The sequence below is a fragment of the Ostrea edulis genome, chromosome 2, assembly GCF_947568905.1.
Source record: "Ostrea edulis chromosome 2, xbOstEdul1.1, whole genome shotgun sequence".
Lineage (NCBI taxonomy): Eukaryota > Metazoa > Mollusca > Bivalvia > Ostreida > Ostreidae > Ostrea > Ostrea edulis.
The window spans coordinates 85,511,501-85,525,189 of NC_079165.1; the positions used below are offsets into that span (position 1 = coordinate 85,511,501).

Consider the following 13,689-nt stretch of genomic DNA (forward strand, 5'->3'; position numbering starts at 1 on the left):
ATCCGTGCAAGTCGGTATTTGAATAGAAAATAAGGTACATGTATATAATTATGTACATATGATATGATTTATTTATGTACATATATTAGTGTCTCACAAGTGGTCATCTCAAAAGCTTACAGAAGGTACTTACAAGTACAAACTGACTATTCAGAACGACTCATGAGGGTGATCGGTGGTTAAAAAACATCTTGGATAAATGTTTGGTTCTGTACAAAATAATTTCATTCTAGAGCTGGGGGTGGGGTAATGTACATAAGATCTATACAAGCTGTAATCCACACTTCTGGTGCCTGTGATATTGTCTCAGTTTACACTATTAACGTCAAATGACGGTTTGAGGTAGGGTAGGTACTGCCAGACTCAGTAAGTGTGGCAAGCGACGATGTTACATATACTACATATAGATTTATAACCCTGCATAAACTAAAATACATCGATTCTCGAAGATTTTATCAGACACATATTATAACATCTGTTATATATGTCTATGGTTTTTGTGTGTTTTATTTGCTAGAGGCATATGGAGCGCCGAAGATATCATCAATTCAATTATTGCTCTCTTTAATTGAATTAATGCGCGCATTAAATCAATTATTGCTCTCATCAAATGAATTAATGCGCGCTTCAATTCAATTATTACTCTCATCAATTGAATTAATGCGCGCATCAATTGAATTAATGAGAGCAATAATTGATTTAATGCGCGCATTAATTCAATTATTGCTCTCTTCAATTGAATTGTAGCGCGCATCAATTCAATTGTTGATATCATTAATTCATTTGAAGAGATCATTAATTCAATTAAAGCGCGCATCAATTCAGCTGAAGAATTAATGCTATCATCAATTCAATTAATGCGCGCAATAATTCAGAATTGAAGATATCATTAATTATTTGAAGAGATCTTTAATTAAATTGTTGCGCGCATCAAATGAATTGATGATATCTTCAAATAATTGAAGATATCTTCAATTATTTGAGTTTATGTTAATTTGGTGCTCCATAGAGGCACTGTAGGCTAAGTAGAAAAAAACAAAAACTTTATCTACATATACAAATACACAATGTATCTGTCTATATAGATAGAGGGGTGGGGGTCCTATTCATATATATTTATTGATTTATGTGCTAGAGGCTGTCCCGACAGCAAAACTAAATGAATGCATGGCAGTCCCAACCTTTCTCTTTATTTTAGTAGATCTATACCTACAACTGCACGCACATATTTGTGCCGTGATAGTAAAATATCATAACTATCCATGTGCTATTTAACGATTAACAAAATTTTCATTAAAAATTAAGATGAAAGGTAATGATAACGAACAGTAATCAATCTCATAACTCCTATAAGCAATACAAAATGGGGAGTAGGGTTAACACGGACCCCTGGATACACCAACGGATGAGTAAGCATCCCCTGTTGACCGTGAACTCACATCCGCCGTTCACGATCCCTATATCTTGACCAGGTAAACGGAATAACCCGTAGTCAAAATCAATGTGCCAAGAACGCCCTAACAATCGGTATGAAACACGTCAGACAGCATTTACCCAATGATAGGTTGTATTGACAAACTAGATCGTTATATAGCCTGGTTATAATGACCAAAGAATTTGCTAAATTTATGATAGCTTTAAACGAGACTGTTGAAACCTCTGTAACATCTACTTGTTTGTCAGTAACCTGCCTCGATTTAAAAACTGATCATACGCAGAACAAGCTCTTGCGTATCGAATCAGTTGAGAGATATAAACACCATGTGCAGGTGATGATGGAATATTGGAACATCTGTATGGGAAGTTGACAATGGGGAGGCTGAAATCATCCCGTTTGTCATAAAGTTGGGTTGTTAGTTTGCCGTTAATATCTACTTTCAATAAAATATCCAGGTACAAAGCAGATATGAAGGATTCATCGGTGTCGTTTATTTCGAGTTGATAGGAGTGTATCGAACCGACAATGAATGAAAATGATTATTGTTAATTGATAACGCGTCGTCGATATATCTAAATGTCGAGTTTAAGGCTACAGCAAGATGGGTTTTTTTCCTCTCATATAAGAATATAAAAACAGGTCATCTAACAAAGGAGCACAATTCATGCCATGAGAATTCTAACAGACTGTTGGAAGACCTGGCCTCAAGACCATAACCTAAGAATAGACAAGTCTAAATTTCAAATTCAGCTAACTTCTGAAATGTTTGCATTTGAATTTCTTATAAACCAGCAGCATTTTAAAACATCTGTGCTAGATCAATCTTAAGATAAGTGATCAAAATTTTGACTTTAAGGATCATAATTAGCTGTGAAAGTGATGGCAACCACCCCCCCCCCCTCTCAAAATCTCATAGGAATATATATCAATCACCAATAAAGCCATGTATTTTGTAACCCCCCCCCCCCAAATATTAACAAGATAAAAAACCAAGAGAATCCTAATAACACCACGTTAGATAATTGCTTTTAGTGTAAAGTTCTAGATACACCGTATATAAGGAAGAATTATTGTCTTGCAAGACAATGATTATTTCATCACCAAAATTACACATTCATGTGCCTGCTCTGGGGTTAAAGGTGTTCGAAATAAATACTGGTGTTATAACTGAAGTATATATAATTTTTCATAGAATTCAACTTTTGGTGACGAATGACAGCTAGCGCCCCCTTTGTCTATTCTCAGTTTACGGCCTTGAGGCCTGATCACCAAAGACTACGAAGATATTGTCAATGAGGAACTCCAGCATATTTTTTATTTCAACTTTAGAGTACTTGTGTGTGTGGAATTAGAGTGGTGCTTAACAAAGTAGTTTTTGGATGACTGATCACTAGATAGGAATATTTCCTTTTCCCGTTTTTGTTGAAGAAGTAGCTGTATATATATAGAGAGCCAAATTAACATAAACTCAAACAATTGAAGATATCTTCAATTATCTAAAAATATCCTTAATTCATTTGATGCGAGCAACAATTTAATTAAAGATCTCTTCAAATGATTAATGATATCTTCAATTCTGAATTATTGCGCGCATTAATTGAATTTGTGATAGCATTAATTCTTCAGCTAAATTGACGCGTGCTTTAATGGATTAATGACCTCTTAAATGAATTAATGATATCAACAATTGGATTGATGCGCGCTACAATTCAATTGAAGAGAGCAATAATTGATAAAATGCGTGCTTTAAATCAATTGATGGGAGCAATAATTGAATTGATGCGCTCATTAATCCATTTGATGAGAGCAATAATTGATTTAATGCGCGCATTAATTCAATTAAAGAGAGCAATAATTGAATTATTTGAGTTAATGTTAATTTGGCACTCCATATGTATATGATGTCAAAAAGTCTAGTCTTTAATTTATCGTGAGGAATGGTCGTGTAAAGTGTTGAAAAGTCATACGTTTTGTTATTGTTTATTTTGAGAAACGTTTTGTGATTTCCAATTTACTAACGGTAGAATTTTCTAGAATCCACAGTCCTGGCATATGTTGTGGCACAGTACTTTTGAAGTTTCTCCTTCACTGCTGTTAATATTTTCGTGAGGAGCAAAGATGGGGTCTTGGTAGAACATTTACTGGATCCAGCAATATATCTTTGAATGTAACAGTTTTTGTGAAGTTTAAATTAAGAATCCAGTACAAGTACAGTAAACTCATTCTCTGAAACTGAAGCATGGAGCCAACTTTGGAAGAATTTCATCTTTTGACCAAAAATGGTAATAATAAAACAATAAAAACGAAGAAAAGGTTCATTTTAAATTACCGTAGTTATTGAAATTATGTAAGCCGGTAACATTACTATAGATGTTACATTTAATGCCGAATAGGTAAAGGAACGAACTGTTTGGCAATAATCTCCCGGAAAATTACGGGTTGTACAGAAGTCGTTAAAAGTTGAAAAAGAAAATGGCAAAAGAAAATGTTGATTATCATAAACAGCAAATCGATTTAGAACAGCAGGAATTAGAGGTATTAATCTAAAGATTTATTATCAGCGCTGTCCAATAAAACATGTGGCTTTATTAAATATCCACCATACTAGCAATTGAGCTCGAATTTCCTCCCTGTTTTATGGTTCAACTTGTGATAAAGCAAATGCAGTATGTGTGTTGCTCTGAGACAGTGCAAATAGTTTATGGTTGAATTTTAGAACGTGGTTCCTCCAGTACCACGAATATGATATTTTAATGCGTTATTTTACGTGTGTTTGTTTAAACTTAGTACAGGGGACATTTTCTCTGACAGGTCCAGTACAATCACCAGATAATAGGCAGATATAGGTGCGTAGCTTGTGGTTGTACCTGACCACCACCAAGTAGTCATCGTTCATTTTGTAACCGTGTCCTGTCCTGTTGATGCGACAAAATATTATGACAAGCAATTTTTATTTTTGTGGGTGTGTCCTTCCCTGTTTATGAGAAAGAATATCAAGACAAGCTATCATTCTTTATTTTGTGGGTGTGTCCTGCCCTGTTGATGGGACAGAATGTCAAGACAAGCTGACATTTTGTCTTTTGTGGGTGTGTCCTACCCTGTTGATTAGATATAGAACATCAAGCAGGTAGTCAAAGACATCAGGGATGGTGATCACAAATGATGTTGACTGCTGTGGAGATGAAGTCATCTAAAATAATAATAATTTAAAAAAAAAAAAAAATGCTGAGCTTTTGAAATGTGTTGATTGTGATGTGAGAGTAGTAATAAATTAGAAATATTAAATGTACTTCAGATGATCACAATGCTGTGACTCTTTCAAAATTCAATTTGTGCAATACTTTTCAGTCTGCAGGAGGAGTGGCATCCCCTCAAGTATATAATCAGCTGTTAGCCTTGTACCTTCTTCATAACGACATGTAAGTCTGTGTATTGTATTGGTACTGTATTGTTATAAATTTTAATGGCATATGCTGAATTGTACATAAAGCTACGACTCATACTGGGCATTTGTTAAGCTTGAAATTGGGAGTTTTGGATGTTTTTTTGTTGTTGTAAGCTTTCAAAAGTACATGTATTTCAGATGAAACCTGTTGTGCATAAAAACACAGGCAGTCAAGAAAAGCATTGAAAAATACACTGCTCTGCTGTAGACTTATTTAATTTCATTTCAGATTGAATTTCCTTATTTTCGTATAGATCTAAGAGTAAAACAATTTTAATTTCAGAAAGATATTTATTCTAATGTAAGAAATATCAGTCACTGTTATTCGTCGTCAATTTATATATCACAGATTTCACCGCTACCGTAATCATCACTACTGTGCATATTCTTTATGAGTTAGTCCTGTGGGGATTATAATAGGTCCTCTGTACCCCTTGCTTGCCGTAGAAGACGACTAAATGGGGTGGTCCTTCAGATGAAACCACAAAAACTGAGGTCCCATGTCACAGCAGGTGTGGCACAATAAAGATCCCTCCCTGCTCAAAGGCCATAAGCGCCAAGCATAGGTCTAAATTTTGTAGCCCATCACCGGCAATGGTGACGTCTTCATATGAGTGAAATATTCTCGAGAGGGACGTTAAACAATATTCAATCAATCTTTATGAGTTAATGTACCTGCACTTTTATCACATTACAAAAATGCACAGGTGCAAATATAAAAGTTCAATTCAATTAAGAATGATTAAAATTTGTTTTCTTCACATCAATGAAAATATAGGTGAGTTCCACACCACATGAAAATGTGTGCATGGTAAGCAGACCACATGAGGTTAGTGTGAATATGTTCCTGTGATTGTGTGAGTTCGTTTGTAACTTTCTTCTCTCATAACATGTTTAAGTTGTACAGTTATCTGTCATTTCAGGTGCAATGCAAAATTTCTCTGGAAAAGAATACCCCAATCAGTGAAGAGTGTAAGTAATTTATTTTGATAGAGCTTTCCTTCAAGATGGAGCATATCAAAATTTTGGTTTATATCAAAATACCTTTTCATTTATTTGTACAATATTATTTTGTAGTCCACACCCGAGACAGCTCAGATTTGGGCTGTGGGTCAGAAACTATGGTTACGGGATTACCCAGCGATCTATGAAGCATTAAAGAAAGAGTGGTCAGAAAATGTCCAACAAATAATGGAATCAGTAAAAGGTTAAAAAAAAAAACCACCAAGCATATAGGTCCATTTTCAATTGAATTTTCAACTATCGCTTTATTTTTTATACGCCCATCTTTAGACGGGACGTATTATGGTACAACAATATCTGTACATCTGTCCGTTCGGGGTTGTTTGTTTCTAATTTCATTTCTCTGTCACATATCAAGCTGAAACTTGCTATGTAGCTTTTTTGTGGATCACTCTAGATCGTGTTGGAATTTTGATCCATTTTGACCTCTATTGCAGGAGTTTTGCCCCTTTATTTGAAAATTATTGTTATATGGAGGGTACCTAATTTGTCGGGTTAGCTCCTCCTACTATTTTCAAGTGAGGACCATCTTGTTTTACAGAGTGTTTGTATGGGTATTGAAGATGTGCATGTGGCAAGGGATTTGATTTACTTCAGTTTTTGCAAAAACTACAGGTTGTTGAACTTAATAGTCAGTTTTGAGGAAATATTGCATAGAGAGTACATGATTTGTCTTTTAATTTTTCCTACCACAGTTTTCAAGTGAGGACCCTCTTATTTTACAGGGTATTTGTATGGGTATGGAAGATGTGACAAGGAGTTTGATTTTCTTCAATTTATGAGACAATTACGGCAGTCTATGTGACAACCAGACACTGAGACATCGGACATTCCGGTCCGGTGTAAAATATGACGCATCGGGCCTGAAACACTGCACATCGGTCAGGTCCGACGGTCCGATGTCTTTTGCATAGACTGCCTCTAGTCACAGTTTAGGCTAAGACCCTTTATTCATATGATGCAAACAAAGTATATCACAGCCTGATGATGGCTGATACTACCTGAAGCAAAGTTCTGGCTTAAGAAAAACACCCTATGTAAGCATTTTCATAGGCATATTATGTACCTTTTGCAGTATGTACTCTTGTTTTGGGTTGTTTTTTTTTTATACCATACTCATTCATCATCGCAAGCCCTTTCAAGGGGAAGTGGAGCATGCATTTCAGTCATGGCTTGGACAAATTCAAAATTTTTGCTCAGACATTAACATTTTATCTGAGAGATGCAAGAAGCCCATACTTCATGTAGCAGTTGTTTAAAATCATTTGCTTTGTATTAACCCAAACCATAAACCAGGTCCAAAGTCATTTGTATAAGGTCAAGATCACTTGGAGAAAATGTGAAGTACTTCTTAGTTTGGATGAGCTCTGAGTGGGATATTAATACCATTATGGCAGCCCAGTTTCACTTTTTATGCCCCTGTAATCGAACATTCAGGGCCTGTCCATCTGTCTGTTTGTCTGTGGCAAATTTTTTTAACCTTTGTCATATCTTTTACACCAAAAGAGGTAACGTTTTCATTGACACCGCATTCTTTGACCTTGTGACCTTAACATTGACCTTTGACCTACTGTTAGAAAATTTGAATGTAAGCCATATCTTTCAAATCGTAAGAGGTATTGCTTTTATATTTAGCATGTGCATTTCTCATGAGAAGGCCTTTCCAACAATACCAGATTTGTTGACCTTGTGACCCTGACATTGACCTAGTTTTGGGAAATTTTCTAAATCCTTTAACCTTGTCATATATTTTTTTACACCGTAAGAGCTTTCATGTTTGGTATGTGTATTTGTTCTGACAAGACCTTTACATTGACACCAAAATCTTTGACCTGGTGACCTTAACATTGACCTTTGTCCGACTTTAAGAAAATTTGAATATAAGCCACATTTTTCAAATCGTAAAAGGTACTATTTTTATATGAAGGATGTGCATTTTTTGTGAGAAGACCTTTCCTACAATAACAGAATTGTTGACCTTGTGACTTGACATTGACCTAGTTTTTGGAAATTTAAAAAAAAACTACAGTGTCTAAGGGGCGAGATCAAAAGTTGGATGTCTGACAAAAAACAAAATTCACATAGTTTTCACCCCCTCAAAACTAAATATGATGAATGTTGAAACTAATTGAATAACAAGTTAAAACATACGATCATAAATAACACTGTTTATCTTTTCTATTGTTTATTCACAAATGAAAGTGTCCTTAAAAACTATTAAATGTTCATTAAAATGTAATAGTATTGTGTTGTATTCAACAGTCTTTTTGCTTTTTCTACTGAAGTGTAATCGATGTCAGATGACAGAAACTTACGGGAGATGTTATCTCCCCTCCCCCTAACTATTATGCCCCCGAGCTCGAAGATCGGGGGCATATTGTTTTTGTCCTGCCTGTCATTCTGTAATTCTGTCTGAAACTTTAACCTTGCTAATAACTTTTGAACAATAAGTGATAGAGCTTTGATATTTCACATGAGTATTCCTTGTGACAAGACCTTTACGTGGGTACCAACATTTTTGACCCTGTGACCTTGGAGTTTGACCTACTTTTTGAAAACTTTAACCTTGCTAACAACTTTTGAACAGTAAGTGATAGAGCTTTGATATTTCACATGAGTATTCCTTATGACAAGACCTTTCCGTGGGTACCAACATTTTTGACCTTGACCTTGGAGTTTGACCTACTTTTTGAAAATTTTAACCTTGCTTATAACTTTTGAACAGTAAGTGATAGAGCTTTGATTAAGGGTGCAACGATAAACCGTGAGACGGCTTATCGCGGTAATATTATGCTATGGTTCGATTCTCGATACGCCATACTGTACCGCGGTTTGGTATTCTCGGTCCGGATTTATATGAATCGTACGCTTTCGTTCTAAATTTACGTTGTAATAATGGCTCCTGGTAGTGAAAAACGTGGTTCTGTTGAATTAATTGCTCCTCTGCTATGGTGGCTTCAGCATGAAGAGAAATTTCCTCTCCAAGCTAGGCTGGCAAAAACATTTTTGTGCATTCAGGGTACTTCAGTACCCAGTGAGCGTGTATTCTCAGCTGCAGGTGACATTGTTACTGCACAAAGATTTGTGTTAAGTGCCGATCATGTTGATGTCCTAATTTTCTTGAAGAAAAATATGCAGCTTTAAAGAGACATTAAATGATACCAAAATCAATGTAATTGGTTATTATTCTTATTATCTTCTGTGTATCGCGATACGTATCGTATCGTGAGGTCTGTATCGTGATACGTATCGTATCATGAGGTAAGCGTATCGTTGCACCCCTAGCTTTGATATTTCACATGAGTATTCCTTGTGACAAGACCTTTCTGTTGGTACTAAACCTTTTGATCTACTTTTAGAAAAATTTACATTTCATGATGTACATGAGCATTTCTTGTGACAAGATCTTTCTACTGGTACCAAGATATTTGTCCTTGTGACCTTGACCATCTTTGGAATTGGCCATTATCGGGGGCATTTGTGTTTCACAAACACATGCTGTTTGAATTTAGATTTTTATGAGACACCAACCTTTGATCTCGACCCTTACAGTTCCACTTTGTTGTAATCTTGAGGCATCAGTATTTCACAAACACATCTTGTTTTTAAATGATGAGCGTGAGATCTAGGGTTGAAAAAAGTTTTGAATATTGATGAAATAGATATCATGCAGCTGAGATTTTAATTTTACACTTTATGGTGAATTGCATTGCACATGTATTCACTTTTCTCTCTCTCTTTTACCAGCTGCAACTAGAGAAAGAGCGATGACGTTAGTATCTAAAGCTTACAGCTCAATCAACGCGGAGGAGTGGGCTGTATTTATGGGAATGTCTACAAACGAGGCTATAGAGGGTGTGTTTGGGTTTTGTGGATGTTGGATATCAAAGTCTTTACTGCCTTTATTAAAGACCTTTTACATTGTATTTTGTTATTATTATGAGAACAGAACTTTACAGAGTAAATTTAGTTTATTTAAAATGATCTTTGGTCAGATAACCCCACAAAAACATTTCACTTAGCTTTTATAATCAACAACTTTTTTTTCCTCGTCTAGCTGCAACACAAGAGGGCTGGACGTATGATTCTGCCACTAAGTATATAAAACCTAAAAAACCAGGTAATGTAACACGGTCCAGTAATTGTTCCTGTATAGCTGTTCTGTGACATTGTTTACAGAACAAATTCAATATGTCCACACATGAAACACCTAGTAATTGTTGCCTGTATAGCTGTTCTGTGATATTGTTTACAGTTCTTGCCCCCCCCCCCCCCCCACCCCCTTTTCATTATCTGTTATTATAGTACACTACACTATTTACAGTGCCATGAATTATTTACAGTATGTGCTATTTTACATTGTTTACAGTATCTGCTATTTCACAGTATTTACAATATCTGCTATTTTACATTATTTACAGTATCTTATATTTTACAATGTTTACAGTATCTGCTATTTTACATTATTTACAGTATCTGTAATTTTACAGTATCTGCTATTTCACATTATTTACAGTATCTGTAATTTTACATTATTTACAGTATCTTCTATTTTACAATGTTTACAGTATCTGCTATTTCACATTATTTACAGTATCTGCTATTTTACATTGTTTACAGTATCTGTAATTTTACATTATTTACAATATCTGCTATTTTACATTGTTTACAGTGTCTGTCAAAGACCCAGAACTTTTAAGTGAACAGCAGCTGTCGGTACTAACAGACTATGTGTCCTTCCTTGAGGCGTGACAGTGACTGAGTGGGCCAGCACTTGAGGGTGCTTCCGCGGCAGTAGTAAAAAACAATACTCGTAAATTTGCTTCATCAACAACAGAGTAGCTTGGAGATTTACAGCCAGAGTTCCACATTGTTGACAGTGCATACGTGAACACTTCATACACTGCAAGTTTTGAAGAAATGAGTTACATGTATAAAAATGTGATTTATGTAAATATGTACTGACAGTGTGTAAGTTCCTTGTTAAACAAACTTATTAAAGGACACATCACATGTTTTTAAACTTTTTAATTTTTTCAGCAAAATTAATTCATTTCATGCCTATAACTACTTTACATGTGTTTTAAATGAAACAGTTTGCGTAGTTTTCGAGTTTGAAAGCGATGAAATTCAAATCTTGCGATATGCATATTTTCTTCGATATTTTACGCGCCATTATCTGTGACGTCATATGCGACCTCGAGCGAGAAGATTTGAAAACAGTTGATAGCCATTTCATAAACAGATTAGATTTAATTGACAAACAAACAATTATCACATTAACAGCTTGTAAATAACACTGCATTAGGGTGTTTTGTGCCGTTTAAGGGTGTACTTGCTGTCAGTAGAGAGGATTTGGACTGTGTTTTTATCAATTTTCGAAGGAAGGTATGAGGGACAAGACGTGAATATTTTTTGTCGGCACAACGACTTTGCCATAAAACCCCCCAGTAAAATTTGTCCCTGTACTTTTTCTAACAAGCACTTGGACAAATACGTAGATAAACTGCGAGAAAGTGGTTCTATCGAAGCTACGCACTGGTACATATAGGCCTACGACATATGCTTTCCGTTCTGCTCTCGAATTCAATACACACTCGCACCAACTGACCTTCACCTTGTAACAACATAGGCAGAACTTTGCTAGCAGTGTCTACCAACTGGTAGTTTTAAAAAAGAAATTTAAAGATAATTGAACTTTCAATTATAAATAATAAAATATAATATTTCCCGACTTTGAATTGAATTATAATGCTTTCATTTTTTTAAGGAACGCGTACGTGTTTACAACAACAGCACGCCGCGCTCCCACTTCCTACGTAACAACGTGTTGATAACAAAAAATAATGATTAGGCCTAATAAAATTGCTTTAAGAAAATAATTTAAAAGTATTGTGATTTTCACAATAAGTTTGATCATTATTATTATTTTTTCTTTTTCGAAATGCACCCGTGACAGTAGGCCTAGTTGTCAATGATACATAATCGTATCATAATTTAGGCCTATCTAACTTCTCCAAAAATAAATTTAATAATAATTGCACTGTTTATTTTAGAAAAGCAACAACGCTAATTACAGTTGTTTACAGAAATGGCATTACCAAATTGTGTTTAGACAGGGATCCGATGTAAACATTATTTACTCGCAAATTTATGCAGATTTCATACTCGCTTTTCTCGCTACATTTGGGTCGCTATTTGTATGCACTGGTGGCTAAAAGATATAAGACTCTGGAAATTTGTCAACATCGAAATAAATGTTATCCATGGTAAATAAATTAGGCCCCTAAAACCCGAGTTTTTAAAAACATCTAACACTACTGTTACAACAAGTTGATCGACGAAGGTCGCATATGACGTCACTGTACCACGTGACTACCTATCTAATTAACTAGGCTTTTTGAAATCGGGTGGCTAATTATCGCAATACTTCAGCGAACGAACTATTACAATTAATTTCTATAAGCATAAGGAAGACAAAATGCATATAATTCTGTATACTTTGAAAACACGAGATGTGTCCTTTAAGTGTAGTGCCCGTTTAAAACAGATAAATACGAATCATTGTGAATTTTGAATCTTTTGACTTGTGTGTGATGCCTACTTACTAAATAAGCTAAAGCTATCAAAGGTAGGGTTACTCGGCATATTGGAGGCTAATTGCTTATGACTGCTTTTTAAAAATTATTAAAGCTCATAAATGAAGTTGAAAAGAAGTATTTTTTTAAGGGGGGGGGGGCACTCAAAATTTTATCTATAATTTGATGCATAAAAAAATGCAGCATTGATATATTTCACTAAAATGCATCTTATTAAAGGACACATCGCATGTTTTTAAACTTTTTAATTTTTTCAGCAAAATTAATTCATTTCATGCCTATAACTACTTTACATGTGTTTTAAATGAAACAGTTTGCGTAGTTTTCGAGTTTGAAAGCGATGAAATTCAAATCTTGCGATATGCATATTTTCTTCGATATTTTACGCGCCATTATCTGTGACGTCATATGCGACCTCGAGCGAGAAGATTTGAAAACAGTTGATAGCCATTTCATAAACAGATTAGATTTAATTGACAAACAAACAATTATCACAATAACAGCTTGTAAATAACACTGCATTAGGGTGTTTTGTGCCGTTTAAGGGTGTACTTGCTGTCAGTAGAGAGGATTTGGACTGTGTTTTTATCAATTTTCGAAGGAATGTATGAGGGACAAGACGTGAATATTTTTTGTCGGCACAACGACTTTGCCATAAAAACCCCCAGTAAAATTTGTTCCTGTACTTTTTCTAACAAGCACTTGGACAAATACGTAGATAAACTGCGAGAAAGTGGTTCTATCGAAGCTACGCACTGTAACATATAGGCCTACGGCATATGCTTTCCGTTCTGCTCTCGAATTCAATACACACTCGCACCAACTGACCTTCACCTTGTAACAACATAGGCAGAACTTTGCTAGCAGTGTCTACCAACTGGTAGTTTTAAAAAAGAAATTTAAAGATAAAAGATAATTGAACTTTCAATTATAAATAATAAAATATAATATTTCCCGACTTTGAATTGAATTATAATGCTTTCATTTTTTTTAAGGAACGCGTACATGTACGTGTTTACAACAACAGCACGCCACGCTCCCACTTCCTACGTAACAAAAATTAATGATTAGGCCTAATAAAATTGCTTTAATAAAATAATTTAAAAGAATTGTGATTTTCACAATAAGTTTGATCATTATTATTATTTTTTCTTTTTCGAAATGCACCCGTGACAGTAGGCCTA

General features: G+C 35.0%; 1 protein-coding gene across 2 annotated transcripts; it reads left to right on the forward strand.

The window, feature by feature from the left end:
• Positions 1-3,837: 3,837 nt before the first annotated feature.
• Positions 3,838-10,923, forward strand: LOC125678539 (COP9 signalosome complex subunit 8-like). 2 transcript variants are annotated; one of them, XM_048917080.2, is made up of 7 exons: positions 3,838-3,973; positions 4,787-4,857; positions 5,807-5,855; positions 5,961-6,090; positions 9,654-9,761; positions 9,964-10,026; positions 10,579-10,923. In XM_048917080.2, exons 1-7 carry the CDS (start codon positions 3,911-3,913, stop codon positions 10,656-10,658), a joined length of 564 nt encoding a protein of 187 aa, XP_048773037.1. In that variant the 5' UTR covers positions 3,838-3,910; the 3' UTR covers positions 10,659-10,923. The 2 variants fall into 2 exon arrangements, with proteins under 2 accessions (XP_048773037.1, XP_048773038.1); XM_048917081.2 differs by lacking the exon at positions 3,838-3,973 and adding an exon at positions 5,662-5,712 and having other exon boundaries at positions 4,816-4,857.
• Positions 10,924-13,689: the final 2,766 nt, after the last annotated feature.

Coding starts and splice junctions, on each gene's coding strand:
- LOC125678539 (XM_048917080.2), top strand. CDS start 3,911: ATGGCAAAAGAAAATGTTGATTATCATAAACAGCAAATCGATTTAGAA. Junction 3,974..4,786: donor TAGAACAGCAGGAATTAGAG/GTATTAATCTAA, acceptor AATACTTTTCAG/TCTGCAGGAGGAGTGGCATC. Junction 5,856..5,960: donor TACCCCAATCAGTGAAGAGT/GTAAGTAATTTA, acceptor ATTATTTTGTAG/TCCACACCCGAGACAGCTCA.